Source organism: Labeo rohita, chromosome 11 (genome assembly GCF_022985175.1).
Source record: "Labeo rohita strain BAU-BD-2019 chromosome 11, IGBB_LRoh.1.0, whole genome shotgun sequence".
Taxonomy (NCBI): domain Eukaryota; kingdom Metazoa; phylum Chordata; class Actinopteri; order Cypriniformes; family Cyprinidae; genus Labeo; species Labeo rohita.
This window is the reverse complement of record NC_066879.1, coordinates 8,458,663-8,484,148: the sequence shown is the minus strand read 5'-3', so window position 1 is coordinate 8,484,148 and position 25,486 is coordinate 8,458,663. Positions and strand designations below refer to the sequence as shown.

The window sequence follows — 25,486 nt, the reverse complement described above, 5'->3', positions numbered from 1 at the left end:
CTGAGGTGAGGGTGTGGCTACGATTGAATTTCAAATAGAAGTTGCGTTCACCTGAGGAGCAACTTGGCAACATACCGGACTGTTGCTTTCCGTTAGGATCAGTATTTTATGCTGACAAAACATAAGTCCTGTCTTTACGAATTTGATGTATCTCATGCTATATCATTATGTTAACATGGGCGTTGAGGGGCTCATTGGCGCTCCCTTAACCTTCATACCCAGAAACAGCCCTGCATAAAAATGTGAACTGCCCTGAAGGTCATCGAATAATTAGCACAATGCATGGGTGTGTGTTTACGCAGTGGTTAATAAATATGAGATGGTGTTAAGGTAATTGCAATAAGTTTTGTCAGCATGTGCTGCTCCACAGGACAGTGCTCATTTCTGAGGGGTGTGTGAGGAAAGTGCAGGTATGAACTGAGGGAGGTAGAAAATAATAAGCGCAGCCCCTGTAAGCAAAACCACTCTTACAGGCCTGACTGCTTATACAGCAAAAAAACGTACATTGTGCGAGTGACTGACTGGGTGAAATATTCACTCTTGCAAAATGGCATCATGAAAGAACCTGTCTGGCTCCAAGTAGCTCAGGTTTCTAAAACTACAACCGAAATCTACAATGGTGTGTACATCTGCACACCATTAATGACATTTTTAAACATGTATCAGAGTTTTGCCTTTCTGTACATGCAGTTCATGAAACCACAGGATACATTTAGACTTTTAATGACATAAGTGTTGCTTATAATAAGTGGACATGGCAACCCTTCTAAAGTACACACTGCGAAATAGCTTTCCAAGCATTTTGATTTTATAGTGACAGATAATTGAAACTGTAAAATAGCATAGCCTCATTCATGAGAGTCTAAATGACAGGCTCAAAAGTTATTAAAAATGCAACAGTGCATTAAAGTATATTTTCAATGAAAATTACAAATGCAAATTACTGTACATTAATACGTGCATTAAATGTGCAGTATGTAATATAGAAAGTGAGCAGCTGAAATGGGTACTGTAGTCCAAATTCAAAATACTGGAGCGAGTCATTTCTCCCGCCCCCTTGGGCTCAACGCTCATGCGGGTTGCCAGATTGAGGATGCACACAAAGAATAAGAACAACTGATAATGTAAGGCGAAGAGAATTATACTTAGTGGTGATACGATGATTTTTGATCGTGGAAAATAAAAATGTCTCCATGATCTGCTTTTGGAGAAATATCGTAGCATCGTGCTATTCTATCAGCTGCAGTTCTGGCGCCTCCGTCTCATTATACTGTACAGTGTTAACTCAGCAGTAGTGTTACACTCATAAGACACTGTACTTATTCACAATCACAAAAGTGCATTAGGTTGCTTTAAAGTCTTGCCGGTCAAACATTTCATATGTGTGCTGATCTAACATGCGTATTTCCAGTGCGTGTACACTTGAAGCGTGCACACACTAAAAGCCTGTCAAATACCGCCCAATTACTGAACTAAGTTATGAATCATGTCTGATTGCCCTAATACTGTCAAATCACACAAGGTTTATATAAACACAGTTGCTTATGTTCAAAGTAAAAGTAAACAACTGAGAGAAAAACAGATGTGTGCAGCTCTTAAAGTGGCAGTACTAAACATGCTGTTGCTTGTCATTAAAAAGATAGCTCACCCAAAAATTGTAATACTGTCATTATTTACTCACTTACATGTTGTCCCAAACCTGTATTAATTTCTTTCTTGTGCTAAACACAAAATAAGATATTTTGAAGAATGTGGGTAACCAAACAGTAGCTGATCCCCATCCAATTTAATAATAAAAATGATCAAATAGATAACGTTCAAGAAAAAAGAAACTTGTTCAGGTTTAAAACAACCTAAGAGTGAGTAAATGATGGTATAATAAAAACCACTATGACAGAATTGACAGATGACAGAATTTTTGGATGAACTACTCTTTTAATGTTAATAAAACAGCAAAACACAAAGAGAAAAATCACTCACTGCTCTTGACTGAAAAACTGTAATGCAGCTGTTTTATTTAGAATCAATGTACATCTGATGTATTCAGAAGTGTATAAGTATATAGTGTTCAATGTTGGGGAAAGGTACTTTTAAAAGTAATGCATTACAACATTGCGTTACTCTATAAAAAAGTAACCAATTACGTTACTTAGTTACTTTATATGGAAAGTAATGCGTTACATTACTTTCTAGTTACATTTGCGTTATGCTTTTAATCTGGGCAGGGCTTGTTTGTTTTTTAAACATAAACAGTTCTATTTTTAGCAAATGTAAAAGCTCTGGCTTTCACACCAAAAAGTGAAATGAATAAGCCTCAGGAGGAAAAATAAATTTACGTCTGTACAGTAGAACAGGAGGGTTGGCAAAAAAACAAAACAATAAAGCACAATTTTTTTTAAACTGCCGTTACTTTTGAAAAAGTAACTCAGATATTTTCTTGTGAATTAAAAAGTAACGCGTTACTTTATTAGTTCCTTAAAAAAAAGTAATCTGATTACATAACACTTGTAATGCGCTACCCCCAACACTGACAGCGTTTCACTTTTTATATTTGTTCATTCAATTTCTTGAATGCTACTGCTAAATACACCTACCGTACCTGAAAAATAAAGCAATGTTTGTTTTATTTGTATTGTTTATTTGTAATGTGTATCTTTGTTCTCATTTTTAAATAACAAAGATAAAATAATAAAGATTTTTATCTTCGCTCACTGTGGCCTAAATATTTGCTGTTCTTTTTTATTTATACTTTGTTTTGTTTTTAAAAAAGGGAAATTAGTTTGGCTGTATTGCTCAGACAACTTGCAAAACAGTAAAACCAACATGACATAGAATCATGATAAAAATGTAAATCGTGATACTCCTGAGGAAAAAAAAAAAAAATAAAATAATCGGGATATGACATTTTTGCCCCTACTTGATAAACTGTTCGCCAAAGCTTTTTAGGTTAAGTACAATCTGCTATTTCTGACGCTCATTTGCTGGCTTTGCATGGCTGAAATACACTTCGTTTTCCGTCAACCGGCAACCCAGGGTGTTAAAATGCTTTTGGATAAACTGGCAGTGGGTGGAACTACACGGACCAAAACAAAAACAGACGTTCCGATGTGGAATGTACATTTATAAGTAGAATAACTGGCTTGTTTTTCAAAGAAACAAGTATGTGACCTCAGCATGTTTCCTAAACATCTGCAAACATGGTATTTTATGCTTTAGTACAGTCAATGTACTGTGAGCCTACAAAACCATGTATAATATTTTTGTTCATTTTGTAACTGCAGCATGCAATTGTGTGAAGCTTTGAAGTTTTAACTCAGTGAGAGTGAATTCGAAGAAGCTGCACCACACCTATTTTTGCAGAAACGTTCAATAACCGCTGGGTTTGATGACCCTTTAAAACAAATTGTATGGCCATAAAGCAAAACCAGCAGATAAACTTCTGGCCTGGGTCAAATAAACATAAATAAAGTGAACAAAGACATTGTTATCCAGACTGGTTGACCTCAAACCAGCTAAGACCAGCAAACTAATTTAGTTTGGGTTAAGAATGTGTGTTTGTCTCAAGCTCAAAGGGGAAAAAAATGCTCTCATGTTTCACAAGCTCCCTGTTGCACCTCACTGAGGGCTTTATAACAAATGGCTTATCTAATAACAATGCACCATGGCAACACGGAATAATGATAATGCCAAGACACAAATGTTATGTGTAATATTGGCTGTGAAGGGTCTGGTGACATTTCAACAAAGACTTTCTGCAGGCATTGTTGCATTAAACAGGTTAAAATCAACTTGTCAAAGAGAGCCAAGAGTGTTTGCAAACAGGTATTTCTCCATTTCTGTGGTATATAAAAAACATTTCACACATATACTTCATCGCTGCACCAAAATAACCCAAAGCCCAACCAGTCTGACACATGCCACTGTCAAGACTCCAAAACCTCAAAAAACACCAAACTAATCTGTCAAGACAGGTGCTCAATTCAATAGCCAGTGCAAGAACTGATCAGTAACAGAAACACGCAAGGACACCTGACCCCAAAATAAAAACTATGACCATTAAATCACACAGAAGACAAGGTTATACAGATTTTTAAAGACATTTCTAGGTAAACTGGGCATAAATGACCATTTTATGTTAAACAAAACAGAAATCTAGAGTATTAAAGGAATAGCTCACCCAAAAATGAACATTCTGTCATCATTTACTCATTTACCCTCAAGTTGTTACAAACCTGTATGAGTTTCTTTCTTCTGTTTTGGTCCTTATAGAGTTCCATAGCATGGAAGAAAACACTATGGACATTAGTGATGGGTCGTTCTTGAACGATTCGTTCATTTTAAACGAATCTTTAATGTGACTCGGGACGAACGAGTCATCTCAGGGAGTGATTCGTTCAGTCGCGCATGCGCAACATCCTATTAGGTTCTGTACTGGAATTAGTTCAGCTGTTTCAAGTCTTCTGGTTTTTGGAGTCGTTCGTTCATCTCATGGGGCTGTCACGTGATGAACGAACGACTCAAACTCAAAAACTTGTCAGATAAGAGGTGACGTGAGCTAATCATAGACTAAAGACCCAGGTAAACAATGAATTAATCTTTTCTGTTTCTTATAGCATTATAGTTTTGTCTTGTTTGTAGTGTGATCAACGTTTATGTAAGCAGTAGATGTGTTAGAGAAATAACACGTAACATTTGTATTATATTTTGCTAAAATGAACAAAATAATTCGAAAAAAGATTCGTTCATTTTGCTGAACGAGACTCAAAGGTCCGAGTCAGTAAAATGATCCGAACTTCTCATCACTAATGGACATCAACGGGGACCAGAATTTTTTATTTTCAAGTGAACTATCATTTTTAAAATTATTTATATTAAAAGAAACTGAATTTTAAAATAAATAAATAGATATATAAAAAAAAAATTCAAAATGACATAGAACACCATTAATATGCCATTTATGCCATTATCTGTGTCAGGTACAGTTAAAAAAAAAGTACTCAAAAATATTTCAATAGGTGCTCCCCCTGAAATAAACCAGACACCACTACTGGAAATGACATTGAAAAAAGCGTGCAAGCTGTCACATTAGGCTGTCACATTAGTAAGACACTGATCTGTCTTACTCAGTGCTATATTATGAGAGGAATGAGTATGTCATAGGGGAATGCCTCGTTTCAGGAATGAATGGAATTAAACTACAACGTAATTGTTTGATTTAGCAAGGCCGAGAAACGTGTTTGGATTACAGAAGTTTGGAATGTCAGCGCTTACACTTTCATGCACCTCATGAAACACAGTCAATGACACATGCTCCAAACATTCCCATTGCTCTCTAAAGTAGTTCTTCACCACAAAATGTTACAGTGACTGATATCAACATTACACCAAACTGGCAGATATTTTGCATTAGTTAAAACATCACAATGGCAATATTCTGATATTCTGATTCCTCTTCCAAAACAAAGATTCACATATAATGTACTCACCCCATTGTCATCCAAGATGTTCATGTCTTTCTTTCTTTCGTCATAAAGAAATTATGTTTTCTGAGGAAAACATTTCAGCATTTTTCTCCATATAATGGACTGATATGGTGCCCTGATTTTGAACTTCCAAAATGCAGTTTAAATGCAGCTTCAAAAGATCCCAAATGCGGTTGCAAACAATCCCAGCCGATGAAGAAGGGTCTTATCTAGCGAAACGAATGGTTATTTTCATAAAAATAATACAATTTATATACTTTTTAATGTCAAACACTCGTCTTATCTTAATCTGCCTGGACTGTTTTTTTCTGGTTCATGACAGTTAGGGAATGTTGAAAAACTCCCATCTCATGTTCTCCCTCAACTTCAAAATCGTCCTATATTGCTGTTTTACCATTTTTTGTTAAGGGTGTTTGATCTTCTTTGCATGTTCACTTTTGGGACCGCATTTGGGATCGTTTGAAGCCGAATTTAAACTGCATTTTGGAAGTTCAAAATCGGGGCACCATATCAGTCCATTATATGAAGAAAAATGCTGAAATGTTTTCCTCAAAAGACATAATTTCTTTACGACTGAAGATAGAAAGACTTGAACATCTTGGATGACAATGGGGTGAGTACATTATATGTGAATCTTTGTTTTGGAAGTGGACTTCTCCTTTAACGTGTTTTTATATTAAAAATCATTAGAAATCATAACATCAGCATAATAATTTGAGAGAAAATTTATTTTAGAATTTCTAAAAGCTGAATTTCTAAAAAATAATTATGCTCACTTGCATGATTTCAGAACGATTCAAAAAGCATCTTCGGCATCAATGGAAGAAAATTTGACCTTTCGCACAAAGTAATGGACACTGATATATGGTAAATGTCACAACTGTGCTTATTTGTTCTAAAAATTGTTCAGAAACTTCAATATTTCTCTAAGGAGAAGTTCACTTCCAGAACAAAAATGTAGAGAATTTACTCACCCTCTTGTCATCCATGAAGTCTTGCTTTCTCCAGTGGTAAAGAAATTATGTTTTTTGAGGAAAACATTTCAGGATTTCTCTCCATATAGTTCTCTCCATATATAGTATATAGGACTTCTATGGTGCCTGTGAGTTTGAACTTCCAAAATGCAGTTTAAATGCAGCTTCAAAGGGCTCTAATCGACCCCAGCTGAGAAACAAGGGTCTTAACTAGCGAAACGACTGGTTATTTTATTAAAAAATTGACAATTTATATACTTTTTGACCTCAAATGCTCGTCTTGCCTAACTCTGCATAAACTCTATGTATTCCAGTTCAAGACAGTTAGGGTATGTCGAAAAACTCCCATCTCATTTTCTCTTCAAACTTCAAAATTGTCCTACATCACTGCAGAAGTACCGACCCAGTGAACCTGCAACGCCCTTTACAAAAAAGGTAAAACAGCAATGTAGGACGATTTTAAAGTTGGAGAAGAAAATTAGATGGTATACCCAGAGTACACGCAAAGCTAGACAAGACAAGCAAATTGTAAATTGCATTTTTTTTTTTTTTTTAAGAAAATAAGCAATCGTTTTCTCAGCCGGGATCCCTTAGAGCCCTTCGAAGCTGGATTTAAACTGCATTTTGGAATTCAAACTCACAGGCACCATTGAAGTCCACTATATGGAGAGAAATCCTAAAATGTTTTTCTTTACGACTGAAGAAAAAAAAAAAGACATGAACATCTTAGACGACAACTGGGTGAGTTACATTCAACAGTACACAAAAACTCCAAGGTTTGGAAGAACCTAAGGGTCAGTAAATAATGACAGAATTTTCATATTGGGTGAACTGTCACTTTAAAACAATTCTTTAGTTTAAAAAAAAAATTGAAAAGTTCTAAAAACTTTAAATCAAAATTTAATATAGATTTGTATCACACAAAACTACCCAGAAAATCATTGCAGTCACTGCAAACCAGAACTTCCCCAATTTCTCACTTCTGAGAACAAATGACCAAAAAAAGAAGTGGGAAGTGGGAATCTAACATTACAGTTAACCTTAAACGGAAGTAGCAACAGATCTTTTTTTCTGCATTGTGACACACATCCAAGTGTAACGGATTATGGAACAGCGTAAACATATTTTTCTGTACACAATAAGATCTATAAACACGCATTCCTAAAAAAGATAGCCAACTTTAAAAATATATCTAGAAAACCCTAGTAACTCTTACCAAAGACACCTTTGACAGGTAAAGATGACTTGAGTTCATTAACTTGCACATACACATTGAAATATAACCAACAATGCATAAAAAAAAATACACTATTAAGTGAAACTTGACTAATATAAGTGTTACTGGAGCAGTCTTTCTTATAATAACAAAGCACCTACCAGCCCACAAAAAGAATGCAAAAGGTTATTGGGCGTTTACTAAAAACTTGGCAAGGTGTCAATCATCCCTTCGGCGGAAACTAACAGAACTGTGAAGAGGAAACTTGCAAAACACTTAGCAAGTGAAACAATCTTTCAACACCCTAACAGCTGAGATGAAGCTCTTCTCTCATGTCCGGTAAAAACATTATCTGTTGCAGAATACAACAGTACACCAAGAGCTACAGATCATTCACAAAGCAATTAAATAGTAAACCAACTTGAGCTAAACTAAATAAACTTTGTGTTACAAGACACAATGACACCTTTTCGTATAGTAAACGTCTCAGTTTTTACTATAAACAAGTCCGTAAACAAGCTCCTGAAGCTTTTATTTTAACATTACATAACATTACCATGAGGGACGGGTCACCTTCACTTATCTTTGGCTGAGGTTAAACATTTCTGAAAGGGAGATCACCAAAGTCTACGGGTCAAAGATGAGACATCCACATCAAATTAAATTTACTGCATATTAAAAGTGTCTGCTTTAATGTTTCAAATTTTGTCAAAAAATGGGTGAAATAACATTAAATCATCATTCAGCGTATCAGATGAATATAATGATTTAAAATGACAATGAATTAGTTTTTTTGGAAGCTGCACTGTGATCCTTAAATGAGTTTTTAATGTAATTTTAATGACTCTTGTTCTAAATCTGCCTGACAAGATTTTTTGTAAAGAAACTATACTAAATTTCATTTTAGTGAGTCTTCTGTAAATCATGGTACAAACGTATTTGAAGTCTAACTTCTGAAAAATAATTTTCTGATTTGACCCATATAATAATAATAATAATAATAATTCCTTACATTCCTTACATATACACACCAGTAAACTAAAAATCTGCCACCTCTTCTTCAGATGCAGAATAAATCACTTATTACAATACATACAAGCGGTGCTTCAAAGGATAGTTCACTCAAAAATAAATGGCATGAGGTAAGTAAATGATCAAACAAGTTTCATTTTTGGGGTAAACCATCTTTTCAAACTATAACTTGTAGTCTATAAATCAATAGCCTACTGCTTTGACACCAGTAATTCAAAGAGATGAAATCTCTTCAAGCCCTACTTGAAAATCTAGTTAGAGGGTTTGATTCCCGCATTACAATGTAGACTTTGAATGCATTGTAAGTCAATCAAAACTAAGGTTTTTGACAAGCTACAGACTCAGCAGACACAATCCCACTATAGAAACGGTGACAGAATACACAATACACACTGGCATCAAGGGGAAAATCATGATACAGTTCAACTAAACCACTACGTATTTGTTCAACTTTAGAATTTTGCACTGTTAATTTCTTATTATGGCCAATTTCTATAGAGCTGCATGAAACGCAAGTCTAAAAGCTGATGATCGTGTTCTCCAGCATGATTTCAGCATGATTCAAGGAGCATCTTGTGCTTCAGCAAAAGAAAATCTGACCTTGAAGTTCATATGGTCAATGTCACAGGCTTATTTGATCTGGAAATTGTTGAGAATTGTAAATACTTCACAGCAAAATCAAGACTGTACTTTCTGACGAATGCACTGTAAACAGACATCTATGGAAAAATTATAACAGAATTAAACTTTATAATTTATCTTGATTTTATTTTTACTCCTGTAACTTATTCATGTTGTTTAGTTTTAACTGTTACTTGCGTTTTATTTTATATTTTTGTCATTTAAACCTTGCATTTCGTTTTATTTGCTAATACTACGTACTTACATATTTCCACTACTGGTATTTTACATCGCACAATTCTCACTGTACAATACAGGTGCACTTTTGTAGAGCTGATCTATGGAAGCGGTCAAAATCATTCAGAACTCACCTGTAAAGGGTTCAAGTACTATCAGGAGATCGTTAAAATGCTTCTGGCTTCTCGGATCAGGACTTTTTAGGACACACCTGAACAAAAGACAGGAAACAACGCGATCAGGAGCTGAGATTAAACCAATCGCTGCTTTTGAGAGGCGGAGTGAACAGAAGTTTCTGTACCTCTACGAAATGTCACTTTTCTGTGTAAAACCACGTGTGAACTGAAAAGTTCTTGATGTTGCGCAAATTAAAAGTCATCACATGAATCCCGGCACCACAGAACACGCTAATTTTCTAAACTCTAGACAAATATTTCCATCCTTTTCTATGCGCATCTCTCGAGACCGACTAACCTGTGAAATGATGAAGCAGTGTTCGTCTCAGAGCTCTTCAGGTGGGATGAAGATGGTTCACTCGTCCTGCTCTGCTCTGGAAAAACAACTGTACTTTTGCGTTTCCCCTCAGGTGTTTTGTAGGCTCAACCCAGCCCTAGGAGAGAAAAAGAGGGAGAGAGAGAGGGAGTGTAGGCACCGGCTGTGTCTCCAAACCTAGTTTCATTCCTACCTAGACTGCATTTCTGGGCATCCTAGACGCGATGCGAGTGGCGCTCTTTTTGTCTAGGTAGGCAGCACTGGGTTTGAGACACAGCCAAATAACGAGTCAGCCAGGTAAACCTCTACACATGGAACACATTTTATTATTTTACTCTCTTCAAATCTCTCTTTATATATACATATTTATACAGTGTGACTATATTTATATTTTTTATCATTTTTAATTAATCTACTATTAACTATTTTTTATACTTTTTAAATATATATTTCCGATATATATGTATAATGTATATTTTATGTTTTATTTATGTATAAATTTATTGGTTGTATCTAAATGTATAATCTATCTATCTATCTATCTATCTATCTATCTATCTATCTATCTATCTATCTTTCTATGATTTTTAAATATTATAAAGCAACATTTTTAAATCTTATTTTATATTACAGTTTTGAAGATTTTTATAATGGAGCCTGTTTTATATATTTATAATATATGATCTATCTATCTATCTATCTATCTATCTATCTATCTATCTATCTATTATTTTTAAATATTATAAATATTATATTTTTTAATATATCATTTTACAATTTCCGTTTTTTGTAGGTTAATATATGATATATCAATCTATTAATAATTATATTATAATTACATTTTGATATATATTTATAATGTATATTTTGTTACTTTAAATATTTTATATATCTATCTATAATTATTATGTATTCTAGTATATATATATATATATATATATATATATATATATACACACACACACACACACACATATATGAAATGAAAATTATTTATTTATATATATTTTATTGTTTATTATTTATATTGTTTTATTATTTATAATGTTTATTTATATTTTTTCCATCTATCTATCTATCTTGCTATCTATCTATAAATCTATTATTTTTTAAATATTATAAACATTACATTTTTAAATATATTATTTTACAGTTTTCAAATTCTGTAGGCTAATATATGATATATCAATCTATTAATGATTATATTATAGTTTAATGATGTATACACACACACACACACACACACACACACACATACACACACATATATGAAATGATATTTATATTTTTTCTATCTATCTATCTTTTTTAATTTTTATTTTACAGTTAAGATATTTATAATGTAGCCTGTTTTATATATTTTTATTTGTGAATACATTTATTTTTTGTATGCTAATATATGATCTATTAATAATTGTATTATTTTAATATTTATTTAATATCTCTGTATATCTTTCTATCTATCTATGTATCTATTATTTTTTAAATATTATAAACATTACATTTTTAAATATATTATTTTACAGTTTTCAAATTCTGTAGGCTAATATATGATATATCAATCTGTTAATAATTATATTATAGTTTAATTATATATATATATATATATACACACACACACACACACACACATATATTGTCTATCTATCTATCTAGTCCTTCAATCTGCTTGCTTATTTGTCTATGTATCTGTCTGTTATTTCTATCTGTTTTGTCCATCTATTCGTTCCTTGAGGCGATGAGGCATATTCTGGCAAATTCTTGTTCCTAATGAATGTTGTGGTATGCCAGTATGCGCTAATATGGAGACCAAAAAAGACATTAGACATTTCATTCATGCACTGTTTTCTTGTGTATTCCCTTGAATAAGTCTAAGATAGTACACAACAAAGTACATTTTCTTCAGAAGTGATGTTTAAAATGACATGTCTTTTCACTAGAACATATTATTGTGATATTCATGTTACATAAGTGACATACCCCTCATATTCATGTTACTTCCAGAACGACACCGACCTAATCAAAAGGAAATTGCTACATGACAAGTAAGATAACCTGCACAGATAAGACAAGCTTGAAATGATGTCAGGGCAATAGTTGAAATAGTTGCTCAGGATAACACACTTCAGTAAACACACATCAATCAATAACCTGTTTAATTAAACTGTCTAATTACTCTCTTTTTCATGTGCATTTACAAAAAAATGCTGGTGTTTGTACTTGTTCAATTAATATGGCAAAACAAGCCCCACAAGTTTAGACATAATGTCTAATTTGTACATTTTAAAACACACAAATTAACCTATGCTATGCAAGATGTGAGGTCAGGGTCAGGTATTAGTGACTGCGATGCCCTCAGTGACCAAAGCCCAGCTGAAAGATTAGATGAAAGACGTTTCAAGTTTGAAACATCTGGTTTCAGGTCATAAATCATCCAACTATGCCCAGCCGGTTTAGGATGCCTTGCTTCACAACAGAAAAAAAAAACAAAAACATCACAGAAAAGCACTGAAACAGAATTCTTGAACAAGATATCTTAAAATGTAACATTAAAGTGATAGTTCACCCAAAAATTTTAATTACTCCATGATTTACTTACCCTCAAGCCATCCTAGGTGTATGTGGCTTTCTTCTTTCAAACAAATACAATCGGAGTTATATTAAAAAATGTCCTGGACATTTCAAGCTTTATAATGGCAGTGAATGGGTGTTGAAATTTTAAAGCCCAAAGAACTGCATCCATCCATCATAAAAAGTGCTCCACGCATGCCTTCTAAAGCAATTCGATGTGTTTGTGCAACAAAATTCTGAATGCAGAAGCGCAGTGGAGGGAGCAAAACAAAACACTGGTTACGAATTAGAAGTTCAAAACTGGGATTCATAAAGCAAAATGTTGGAGGATTTTGATATAAGCCAAGAGGAGACTGGTTTTCCTTTGCTTTAAACAAAACTGGCATATTCTCACCAGAGCTTACACTACACCTTTCAATTCAATTGAAAGTTACTTTACGCATCGATTCAATTCAGAAGGCCTTTATTAACCCCCCAGAGTCGTGTGGAGTACTTTTTATGATGGATAGACATACTTTTTAGACTTCAAAAACTCAACAGCCATTCGCTGCCATTTCAAAGCTTGGAAAAGCCAGAACATTTTTAATATAACTCCCAATGCATTCATCTAGAACAAAAAAGTCATATACACCTTCGATGGCTTGAGGGTGAGTAAATCATGGGGTAATTTTCATTTTGGGGTGAACTATCCCTTTAAGATGATAAAGACAGCACACCCACTATTGAAGGAATTTGGAACATTCTAAAAATATAATTTGTTTATTGTGCCCTCATTTCTATGGATTTAGAACAGCAGCAAATTAAACAAGTAATTTCATTGGCTCAATAAATACACTATACTATTTGTAATTTTTTTTACAAAATAAACCTTAAAAAAACTTACTCAAACACATAATTGTATGTAAATTTCTAAAAACCACATACCATCAAGCATATCCCCTCACTTTTTGAAGTAGAAAAACTTAAATAGTAGTTTCTTGTGAAACATATATCATAACATTTATGTATTTGTTTCTATGTATGTATTTAACTTTAAAAAAATATATTTTTACAGTGCAATATCTTAATATTTCAAGAGATAATTATTCTCCAAGGGTCTTAAAAGCCTTTATAATTTTTCATAATGTATGCTATTGTTTATTGCTTCATACATTAAAATATTTTAAAACCAAACGGCATTTGTTGTGCCACTATCAATATTTAGGAAACTATATATGTCCATCTAGTGGTTACTTATGGTAATTACATTATTTTTCAAATATATTAGTGTATTAGAGTATTATTAGTATTTATCAGTTTTATCAGTTTTTAGTTCTGTTTACAAGAATATTCTATTTACTATAAATTCTAAAACTGTTATAATCACCCAGCAAATTTTAACAGTAATCTAATTTGGATGAAAAAAAAAAAAATCACAATGAATCCTAGTTTAGAAGTTTTAGACAAAATTTTAAAAAATCACATTTTAAATGTTTAAACGTTACACTAATTTACAAATATTTTATGTAAACTTTTTTATATATATTTAGGCATATTTTACATTATTTTAACATTTAATTATAAATAAAATTAAACAAATTTTTAAAAATGAAGAGATTTTCTAGATTTAGAAAAAAGAGGTCTGAAAAAGAGGAGAGTGTGAAGTTTGTAGTAATGGGCAGACTGGGATACAGTCCTCTAGTTTGAAGTTTCCATTCATGCTGAAGGCCAAACACAATGGAGTTTGGGAAGGGAGGGGGTGTGTGTGGTGCTGGGCAGGGCAAAGGATGTGGCTTGATGTGGGACTGGACTTCACAGACTCACTGCTGCTCCTCCCACCACCACTGAAACCCTTTCTTTTAACTTCATACTGCCCCTGAGCACACATGACACGCACACACAGGCACACAAAAACAGACAACGGGGCCTAGCAGACAAAATCAGGATATGACATCATACACAGGAAGGGAAGCCAAGTAACTTTTCAACTTGTTTTTTCGCTCTATACCCTCCAAAGTGAGTTTTGGGGGGTAAAGCGCAGCTTATGAGTGCCAGATCCTCACGAGACTGTTTGGATTTGCTCTGCTCCCTCTTGGAGAGATCAGAGGAGTGAGGGAAACTTTTCAGGTTTCCCACAACATTCCAAGAGTCGACAGTGGGAATAAAGCCAGGTATTTCAGGTAGGGACGTTAAAGTCTGCATTTTTGCTTTTCCGTTGTCTGTTTTCATTGATAAGATGGCACTTTTGTTTTCATGGTTTGTGTTAATGTCAGAGCTCGTGGGAAAAGCATGATCAGACACGTCAGTGTTTGTTTTAAAAGTGGACAAATAACTCCTCTGTCTTTTGCTTCCACATACACTGAATGAATCGAGTTAAAGCCAACCTCAAAACTGAGACTTTTGTGTTTATTATAAAGTCTACCTAAAAGAGCAACTGGATATTTAACAGTTTGCTTAGAAATAGTGATATGTTGGATTTATAGAATTGAGAAAATAAAAGATTAATGTAAACAATTATGGACTTGGAATAGCATGAAAATACGTTAGCATGAAAATCAGTTGTCAGAAAAGACCTCCTGTAAAATATCTCAGTATGAGCTATGGGGTAAGAGAAATTCGTTTGGTTCTCTAGTGAATACAAACAACAGGAGGAGAGAGAAACAGAAAGGGAAAGAAAAGCAAGACTTCTTAAAGAGACAAAGAAAGGATGGACTTAAACACAGATACGCTGGCAGAAGATTAAATGAAAACAGAGAGTTGGGGTTTGATTGTACAACTGAATAGAGGCTCTGAAATCCACAAAAAATATATCTTGTTTCAGTCACTTTAAACAAACACAGGAAGTTGTGAAAGAGTGGATAAACAACACAAAGGGAAACTAAATGCATAGAGAGGAAGAAATGAATGGTTTGTTTGTGTTAGTTTGTTTATTGAATTTACTTACACTACCATTCAGAAGTTTGGGGTCAGTACGTTTGTTTTTTTGTTTTTTTTTAAGAAATGAATACTTTTATTCAGCAAGGATGCATTCAGTTGATCAAAATCGAGAGTAAACACTTCCAAAATGTTATAAGATGGTCTTTTTCCCCTTTAAATGCAATAAGTGGTTTTCGACCACTGAAAATGGAGCTGCATTGAGATCCCTATATCTCTGGGACTGAACATTGTAGGGCCTTAAAAATGTAGATTCCAAAAGAAAAGTTTATTAAGAACTAGAATCTAAAATCATATTCAGATATCTTTAATACTTTTTGGGTTACAGGCATGCAAACTTTGGAAAAATGACATTTATGGCACTCAAACAGGTGTGTTCAATGCAGGTGTTTTGATTGAGGGAAGCAGGGTACATTAATAATTTGGTTTTTTTTAGACCTTTTTCTTTTTTAAAGAAAAAAAAATTATTCACATTTATTTTTTGACCGCTGAAGATACAATTGAACTGGTTACTGCTAGAGCCATACTGAGATATCTCAAAAAACTGAACCATATAGGGCTTAAAAGGAAGATGCCAAAAGGAAAGTTTGTTAAGACCCCAATATCTAAAAGGGCATTAAAATATCTTTAATATTTCTTGAGTTACATGTAACAAAAAAAAAAAAACTACCAATCTCTGGGTTAAAATATTAAAATGATGCTGTCGTCTTTCTATGCTCATTTTTACTCTCATGTAATGCCATTTTGACCCCCATCTACAAAATAGTGGACAGTGTATATAGTAAATATACACTTGAGGTCAAAAGTTTACATACACCTTGCAGAATCTGCAAAATGTTAATTATTTTACTAAAATAAGAGGGCTCATACAAAATGCATTTTTTTTTTATTTAGTACTGACATGAATAAGATATTTCACATGAAAAGATGTTTACATATAGCCCACAATAATCGCTGAATTAAAAAAAAAGAAAAAGTTAGTGTTAGTTGTTTATGAGTCCCTTGTTTGTCCTGAACAGTTAAACTGCCAGCTGTTCTTCAGAAAAATCCTTCAGGTCTCACAAATTCTTTGGTTTTTTGGCATTTAAACCCTTTCCAACAATTACTGTATGATTTTGATCCATCTTTACACATTGAGGACAACTGAGGAACTCATATGCAACTATTACAGAAGGTTTAAACGCTCACTAATGCTCCAGAAAGAAAAACAATGCATTAAGAGCTAGGGGGTGAAAACTTTTGAACCGAATGGAGATATGTACATTTTTCTTATTTTGCCTAAATATCATATTTTTTTTTAATATAATTTAATACTGCCCTTCAGAAGCTACAGAAGATACTTTCCCAGAAGACAAAATAAGTTAAATTTACCCTGATCTTCAAATTCAAAACGTCATACAAAATGCTTATGATTTTTTATTTAGTATTGACCTGAATAAGATATTTCACATAAAAGACGTTAGTCCACAAGAGAAAATAATAGTTGAATTTTTTAAAAAAAATGTATAATTTTTTTTTTTTTAGTGATAGTTGTTCATGAGTCCCTTGATTGTCCTGAACAGTTAAACTGCCCGTTGCTCTTCAGAAAAATCCTTCAGGTTTCTTTGGTTTTTCAGCATTTAAACCCTTTCCAACAGTGACTCTATGATTTTGGTCCATCTTTTCACACTGAGGACAACTGAGGGACTCATACATAACTATTATAGAAGGTTCAAACGCTCACTGATGCTCCAGAAGGAAAAACGATGCATTAAGAGCCGGGGGGTGAAAACTTTTGAACAGTATTGAGATGTGTACATTTTTCTTATTTTGCCTAAATATCTTTTTTTTTTTTTTTTATAATTTAGTACTGCCCTTCAGAAGCTACAGAAGATACTTTCCCAAAAGACAAAACAAGTTACATTTACCTTGATCTTCAAATTCCAAAAGTTTTCACCCCCGGCTCTTAATGCGTTGTGTTTCCTTCTGAAGCATCAGTGAGCATTTGAACCTTCTGTAATAGTTGTGTATGAGTCCCTCAGTTGTCCTCAGTGTGAAAAGATGTATCTCACAATCATAGTCATCATGTAAACATTTTTATGTGAAATATCTTATTCAGGTCAGTACTAAATAAAAAATAACATGCATTTTGTATGATCCCTCTTATTTTGGTAAAATAACTAACATTTTGCAAATTTTGCAAGGTGTGTGTAAACTTTTGATGTCAGCTGTACATCCATGACATTTAATATTTTGGCTTGCATTGCTATACATGTTCATTTTTTGTCATTTCTTTCATCTTTCTTGAAATCAGCATATTAGAATGATTTCTGAAGGATCGTGTGACACTAAAGACAGGAATAAATAGCATTTTAAAACATGACAACAGAAACCAATTCTTTTCATTTGAAATAATATTTCACTATATTACTGTTTTCTCTGCTCTCTAGATACTTCCCTATTGGATGGGACTAGGACCCAGGGAATCATACGAGTGAAAAATCACAACCATCCAGATCCTGAGTGGATCTGACGACTCCGTCACCCTGCTCAGTTCAGCAATGGCTCTGTGCTTGGGTCAGGTTTTCAGCAAAGACAAAACATTCAGGCCTCGAAAGCGGTTTGAACCTGGAACCCAGCGCTTTGAGCTGTACAAAAGAGCGCAGGCATCTCTAAAATCAGGCCTGGACTTGAGGAAAGTGGTGCAGCTGCCGGACGGAGAGAACATTAATGACTGGATAGCTGTGCACGTGGTGGATTTCTTCAATCGTATCAACCTCATCTACGGGACCGTGAGCGAGTTCTGCACTGAGAAAAGCTGTCCCATCATGTCTGGAGGCCCACGTTACGAATACAGATGGCAGGATGGGGATGAATACAAGAGGCCCACCAAACTGCCTGCTCTTATATACATGAACCTCCTGATGAACTGGATCGAGTCCCTCATCAACAATGAGGACATCTTTCCTACACGAGTAGGTGCGTGACATCAATTATCTTTTCCAGATTTTTAACTGTGCAGTTATGATCGATACGATCAGGCTACTAGTGCAGTACACTCATTTATCTTTTGTTAATTTACAAATATTATGATATTTTTAGGGGTCAAAGTTAAAAATAGGGTGATATAATGTTCTTGATATCATAATATAGAAACATGTTTTAAAAAGATAAAATGCTGACTGTTTGTCAAGGTCAAAAGCAGTTATGTTTTTATTAATTGTATTAATTTTGTTATTAATAATAGTTTTTATAGAATCAGATTTCTTTTTTTTTTCATTTTTCTATTTTAGTTTTAATTTTAGTCATTTTGTTGGGTGGTTTTGTCATTTTTAGTAGTTTTGTTTATTTACATAGTTTTTTTTTATTGTTTTTTATTTTAGGTGGAGTTATTTTAGCACCTCATGTTAAAGTAAATTAAAATATGTTGCATTTTGTTGACTTTTTTTTAAACATGCATGCAAATTATTCTGAACCAGATTTTATTTTTATATTTTCTATATAGTAGTTATAGTAGTTTTTGTTTATATATATATATATATATATATATATATATATATATTTTTTTATTTATGTATTTGTTTGTATTTTATTTTAGTTTTACTTATTTTAGCACATATTGTTAAAGTAAATTAAAATATGTTGACTTGGCAACTAGCTGATTTTTTAATATGTATTTTACTTCAATAAAGGTTTATTTTATTTCAATTTTTTTTTAACTTTAGTTTTTAAGGGGTTTTTTTTAACATGCATGCAAAATGATTTTGAATCAGATTTTATTTTTATATTTTCTGTTTTATTTTTAGTAATTCTGTTGGGTGGTTTTGTCATTTTTAGTAGTTTTTGTTAGATTTGTAGATATTTTATTGTGGATATTTATTTTTTATTTTTTACCTTTTTTGTTAACTGGTTTTTAAGGTATTCATTTAAGTTTCAGTTAAATATCAGATAATTTGTCCTTTTTTAACAGATGATATGTAGTAATAGTTTATAAAATAATAATTTAAGTCATTAAACTGCAAGTTTTCAAAACCATATGAAAACCAAAATGAATCGAAAGAGTACAAACTTTGCATGTGTGTATTAAACTGGATTTTTAAAAGTTTTCTCTATCTTAGACACTCCTATTTGTTATTGACTTTTAAGCTGTTTCAGTAAATCGCTATGAAAAGCTTAGCGTATTAATAAATGAGCAGACGTATACAAATGAATGGAAAGAAGACAAAAACAGTTAGTCGTAGGAATATTAATGGATAACTGGGCTGAGAAATTATCCAGTTAAGTTTCTCAGGAATTGCTGTATAATTTGTGAGGCCAAGAACACCAGACACATACTTCTGTCTGAAAAATATTATTGGATAGAGTCACAGAAGCTATACTTAAAAGCCCTGCCAAAAATTCATAATTCCACAGGCTGAACTACTGGCCGAAAACCCTTGAGACATACTCTAGACTTTTTTTCCCTTAAATAGCATTTGAATTTTCTCATGGAAGAAAATCATAGAGCATCTTGAATGTGATGTGATATAAGTGTGAGGCTGGTGTTCTTCTCTTTTTAGGAGTCCCTTTTCCAAAGAACTTTCAGCAGGTGTGCAAGAAGATACTGAGCCGCTTGTTTCGGGTGTTTGTACACGTGTACATCCATCACTTTGACATGATCTGCAGTATGGGAGCTGAGGCTCACATCAACACCTGCTACAAACACTACTACTACTTCATCTCTGAGTTCAGCCTCATTGACCACTCGGAGCTGGAGCCACTGGTGAGTGCACTGTGCTTTCAATACTGCGGCCACAGACATGCTGCAGCTAAATTTGGTTGTCAGTTCACCATTTAGTGCTTAATCCTGTTCTGTACACACACACAACTGCTTCTACAACAAAACTGACTCCCAAAAATTCAGGTAGTGGCAACCGCATTTACAGAAAGTCTATGCAGCGAGTTGAGGTTCAAGAAATCACAGTGATGGAGATACACATTGACTCATTGTAGCCAGATATTGCTATACAAAAGGCTTTACGGCCAAAACACACCAAGTCTGTCAAGCTAGTTTGTTTGGTGTTCCATACGTCAACTCATGTCAGTGGTAGTTTGCCCGATTTACCATGTTGAATTGGCATTGGGGCCGTTTGTGAGAGTGAGAACTCTGATTGGATGTTGAGTTTAGCGAATGAGTGCCCGAGAATTAAAGAAGTAGTCCACTTCCATAACAACAAAATACAGATAATGTACTCACCCCTTGTCATTTAAGCTGTTCATGACTTTCTTTCTTCAGTCGTAAAGAAATGATGTTTTTTGAAAAAAACTTCTTCTTTTTCTCCATATAGTGAACTTCTATGGTGCCCCGAGAAAGAAGGGTCTTATCTAGCGAAATGTTTGGTTATTTTCATAAAAATAATACAATTTATATACTTTTTAATGTCAAATGCTCGTCTTGTCTTGCTCTTCCTGACCTTTTTTTTCGGTTCATGACAGTTAGGGTATGTCGAAAAACTCCCATCTCATGTTCTCCCTCAACTTCAAAATCGTCTTATATCGCTGTTTTACCTTTTTTATTAAGGGTGTTTGATCTTCTTTGCATGTTCACTTTGCATAGACTGGGTTGGCACTTCTGCAGTGATGTAGGATGATTTTAAAATGATTTTTGAAGTTGAAGGAGAAAATACGTTTGGAGAAAAAGTAGGTGGAAGTTAGACTACGGGGTAGGGGATGAAAATATGCGTCTGTTACTTGATTCTAGCTATGAGTTTTGCATTACTATGAACTGGTTAGCAGCAATAGTAGCTAACCAACATGAAAAATGAGGGAAAAAATGGCAGAAAAAAATGTTGTTGTTGTTGTTGAAGATGTGCGTGAAAAGACACTCCTCATTACAAGATGTTTTATTCGCGTGAGTGATGCGAATAATATCCCGCCAGTAATCTAGATCAAGTAACGTTATTCGAATATTCACTTCACTTTTGGTGTGCACAAACCGTAAGACGCTTAGTAAGCATTGCCTATAATAGGTGGAAATAGCGACCCTTCAAAAGCACACTCTGTGGAGTAGACTTCCAAACATAAGCAAAACACAATGACTCTGTTGACTGTGGTCCAGTTAAAATTGCATACATAATGACATTCACTTCCATATTCAAATACAGATGGCACTCCTGAAAATTTACAGTGCATACATGGCCTGTGTCAGCAGGGGCGGATTGTTATAGGGCAGATACACAAAATACATTTCCAGGAGTGGCAACTGTAAATATGGGAATAATACGGGAGTGAATCCCCTAAATTTTTGCTTTACGTATAGAACAGAACTCACTTTCGAAACTGCAATGATTGACACTATGGTAACCACAGCACCGTTCTGTCGTCAAGCTCTACTTTTGACCGAAGAAGTATTACAGTGGCCAGACTCATTATGTTCCGTGATTTTATCTAAACCACAATAAACAGAGTGGTTGTGTTTTGTTTATGCTTAGAAAGGGTACTTCATAAAGTGCACTCTTGAAAGGTTGCCATGTCCACTTATTACAAGCAATGTTTATCAAGCACTTGGGCTTCTTTGAGGTTGTTGTTTGTGCTCGGCTCATAAAGCGATCCAGTTTATAGAGTTAATTAGTAGGCAGGTGCAGTTCACTATATTTTGGCATGTGGCTTATTTCAAGGGTTTTTCTACTAAGATCTGTCAACACTAATCAATCAAAACTGTCATTTCTTGCACCACACATACAAAAAAAGATAACTCTGGTATGTGTTTAAATATGTCATTAACAACAAGTTGTTCTGTTTGGTTCTATACACACTGTGAAGAATTTCTGCAAATGAGTATGTCACTACCTGGTAGTCTGTCCTGTGTGTGAACAGAGCAGCACTAAAAGCTGAACTGACAACCAAATTTAAAGTCCACTTCCAGAACAAAAATTTACAGATAATGTACTCACCCCCTTGTCATCCAAGATGTTCATGTCTTACTTTCCTCAGTTGTAAAGAAATTGTGTTTTTTGAGGAAAACGTTTCATGATTTTTCTCCATATAATGGACTGCTATGGTGCCCCGAGTTTGAACTTCCAAAATGCAGTTTAAATGCGGCTTCAAACGATCCCAAATGCAGTTGTAAACAATCCCAGCCGAGGAAGAAGGGTCTTATCTAGCGAAACGATCGGTTATTTTCATAAAAACAATACTATTTAAATACTTTTAAATCTCAGACGCTCATCTTGTCTTGCTCTGCCTGAACTCTGTCTATTCTGACTCAAGACAGTTAGGGTATGTCGAAAAACTCCAATCGTATCATCGTACCCAGTCTATGCAAAGTGAACATGCAAAGAAGATCAAACACCCTTAACAAAAAAGGTAAAACAGTGATATAGGACGATTTTTGAAGTTGAGGGAGAACATGAGATGGGAGTTTTTCGAAATACCCTAACTGTCATGAACCAGAAAATAAACAGAGTTCAGGGTAAGTAAGACAAGACGAGCGTTTGAGATTAAAAAGTATATAAATTGTATTATTTTTATGAAAATAACCAATCGTTTCGCTAGATAAGACCCCTCTTCCTCGGGCTGGGATCGTTACAACCACATTTGAGATCGTTTGAAGCCGCATTTATACTGCATTTTGGAAGTTCAAACTTGGGGCACCATTAAAGTCCATTATATGGAGAAAAATGCTGAAATATTTTCCTCAAAAAACATAATTTCTTTACGACTGAAGAAAGAAAGACATGAACATCTTGGATGACAAGGCGGTGAGTACATTATCTGTAAATCTTTGTTCTGGAAGTGGACTTCTCCCTTAACTGCAGTGTGTACATTGCATGTGATATAATAATAACTGTTATTAGACACAAAATAATAAATTATTAGCAGAATTTATTCCGCTTTAGCTAACTAGCTGGTTTTATGAAAATCTAGATGCTGACAGCACAATGCAAATGTGGCGTGTTTGTCCTATAACCTGGTCTTTTCTGTCTTCACAGAAAGAAATGACAGAGAAGATCTGCCACTGAAAGATGTGGAGAATGGATGGGAATCCAAATGTCAAACATTCAGACCAAAAGAAAAATGTATTTGAGGTCTGATCTGAGATCAGGCAGGATCAGAGACTCACAAATGATCTAAAATGCAATACACCTTTGCTTCAGTATTACTGAAATACTGTTGGTCCAGTAATTCAACACGTTCTTGAGACCAGTAGCAATGATTGCAGCAATGATTACTTAGTATTTTGCAAACATTTTTGAGCATTTCACCACGTGACTTCAACGATGCATTAAAAAATGTGTTCCTGAGAGAAACATGTCTTGAAATGACATGTCTAAAACTTCTGTTAAGTTCAAGAGGTTACATTCTTGCTCTGTCATGTCTGTGCCAGTGCAGGGGCAGAAGCCTTTGCTAGTATCTTTATTTAACCTGGGCATGTGCAGTAAGAAACTATTACCTTAGCTAGTGACTAATGATGAATAGTACTCAACAGTATTATTCTCATTTCAGACATTTTGTTCTGACAATGTGCTGTTTTTGCCAGTGTATTTTTTGCATGCAAGTTTAAAATACAAATATTTTAAATTTAAAGCCTCCCACCTTCCTCTTTTTTTTTTTTTTAAGAAAATCCAAACAAGAAGATTGTCATAATGAAATATCGATTTCTGACACTCCTCTAATAGTTTGCTTTATAATAATAATGATGATAATGATAATGATGACCATGATTATGCATTTTCCAAGCCTCAACAATTTTCTTATTTCCAGGTTTAGGATTAGAAAATAATAATTACTAAATTAACACTCAAAACTTTCTTGGCAGAAAATGTCAGATTAACACTAAAAAATAAACTCCAGGATTATTGTAGTTTCTAAAACTGTAAATAAATAAATAAATCAAACGTTTTATTTTATCTAGTTGGCAAGGTAACATTTCTCTGAAATACCAATTAATAAAAACTATATGGACATACATTCAAAAAGGCCAATAAAATGATATGCAATAAGAATTAGTCAAACTTAAACTTAAAAAATATTATTACATTTTATTTAGTAAAAAGGACAAATTATCTGATATTTAACTGAAACTAACATTAACACCTTAACAAAAAAAAGTTTAAAAATATTGCCTAATTAAATCATATGATTTACTGAAGTGAAAAAAAAAAGTAAAATAAATAAAAATAAAAACAAAACCACACAAAAATCACTAAGATTTCAACTTAAACAAAAATTAAAATGGAAAATATATATCTTGACACACCAGGTGTCTGCTAATTTCCTGTTTTATTTTGGCACGTTGTTACATGACTTAAAGGATTTTCAGATATTAATAAGGAGTGAAGCAGTTTTGTTAAAATATTTGTTTTCTAATACATAACATTAAAAGATAATGACACCAACACCAATCCTGTATTCCTCCTTAGCCCTAGTCCGTGACTGAAACTGGTAATTTTCACGTGAGAACACACCCTTATAGGAACGTCTACCTGGAGGCCAAAACCAGGCTTTCCTCCACTGACCGCCAGTTAGTTTGTCATATTCCAGTCTCATTTCCTTGTCTGTAATGTAAGTATGCATCATCAGTAAGGTGGATACACAATTTGATATTTTAATATCCCAGTTTTAATACATTAAGGCACTTTAAGTGTTTTTCACATTAAATGCTATTTTACTGATTGAAATATTGCAGCAGGTGCTTTATTGGGATTGCTAATGGCCAAAGCATTTTGTTCACATACACTACCAGTCAAACGTTTTTTGTACAGTAAGATTTTTAATGTTTTTTTTTTTTAAAGAAGTCTCTTTTGCTTTTTTTTATTTGACCCAAAGTACGGCAAAAACAGTAAAAGTTACATTTTTGGCATCTTTACTCCAGTCTTCAGTATCACATGATCCTTCAGAAATCATTTTAATATGCTGATTTGCTGTTCAAAAACCATTTATTATTATTATTATTATTATTATTATTATTATTATTATTAATATTATCA

The 25,486-nt window shown here is 33.7% G+C and overlaps 2 protein-coding genes across 3 annotated transcripts in view; one reads left to right on the top strand and one right to left on the bottom strand.

The window, feature by feature from the left end:
- Positions 1-10,155, bottom strand: part of elovl1b (ELOVL fatty acid elongase 1b) — a 36,022-nt gene extending 25,867 nt beyond the window's left edge. Inside the window, exons 1-2 of one of the 2 annotated variants that reach the window (XM_051122313.1) lie at positions 10,038-10,155; positions 9,698-9,774 (exon numbers count right to left, since the gene is read on the bottom strand). The gene's annotated coding sequence lies outside the window, so the exon portion shown is untranslated. The remainder of the gene's footprint in view (positions 1-9,697; positions 9,775-10,037) is intronic. The other variant, XM_051122311.1, reaches the window with a different exon arrangement.
- Positions 10,156-14,479: 4,324 nt separating this feature from the next.
- Positions 14,480-25,201, top strand: mob3c (MOB kinase activator 3C). The gene is made up of 4 exons (XM_051122317.1): positions 14,480-14,785; positions 17,969-18,497; positions 20,078-20,280; positions 23,489-25,201. The coding sequence occupies exons 2-4, from the start codon at positions 18,080-18,082 to the stop codon at positions 23,516-23,518; spliced, it is 651 nt and encodes a 216-aa protein (XP_050978274.1). The 5' UTR covers positions 14,480-14,785; positions 17,969-18,079; the 3' UTR covers positions 23,519-25,201.
- The last annotated feature ends 285 nt before the right edge of the window (positions 25,202-25,486 follow it).

What these genes read in the sequence shown, in the direction of transcription:
- mob3c (XM_051122317.1), top strand. Translation starts at nt 18,080, where the DNA reads ATGGCTCTGTGCTTGGGTCAGGTTTTCAGCAAAGACAAAACATTCAGG. An exon ending in CATCTTTCCTACACGAGTAG is followed by an intron (nt 18,498 to 20,077) that starts GTGCGTGACATC and finishes TTCTCTTTTTAG; the next exon opens with GAGTCCCTTTTCCAAAGAAC. An exon ending in ACTCGGAGCTGGAGCCACTG is followed by an intron (nt 20,281 to 23,488) that starts GTGAGTGCACTG and finishes CTGTCTTCACAG; the next exon opens with AAAGAAATGACAGAGAAGAT.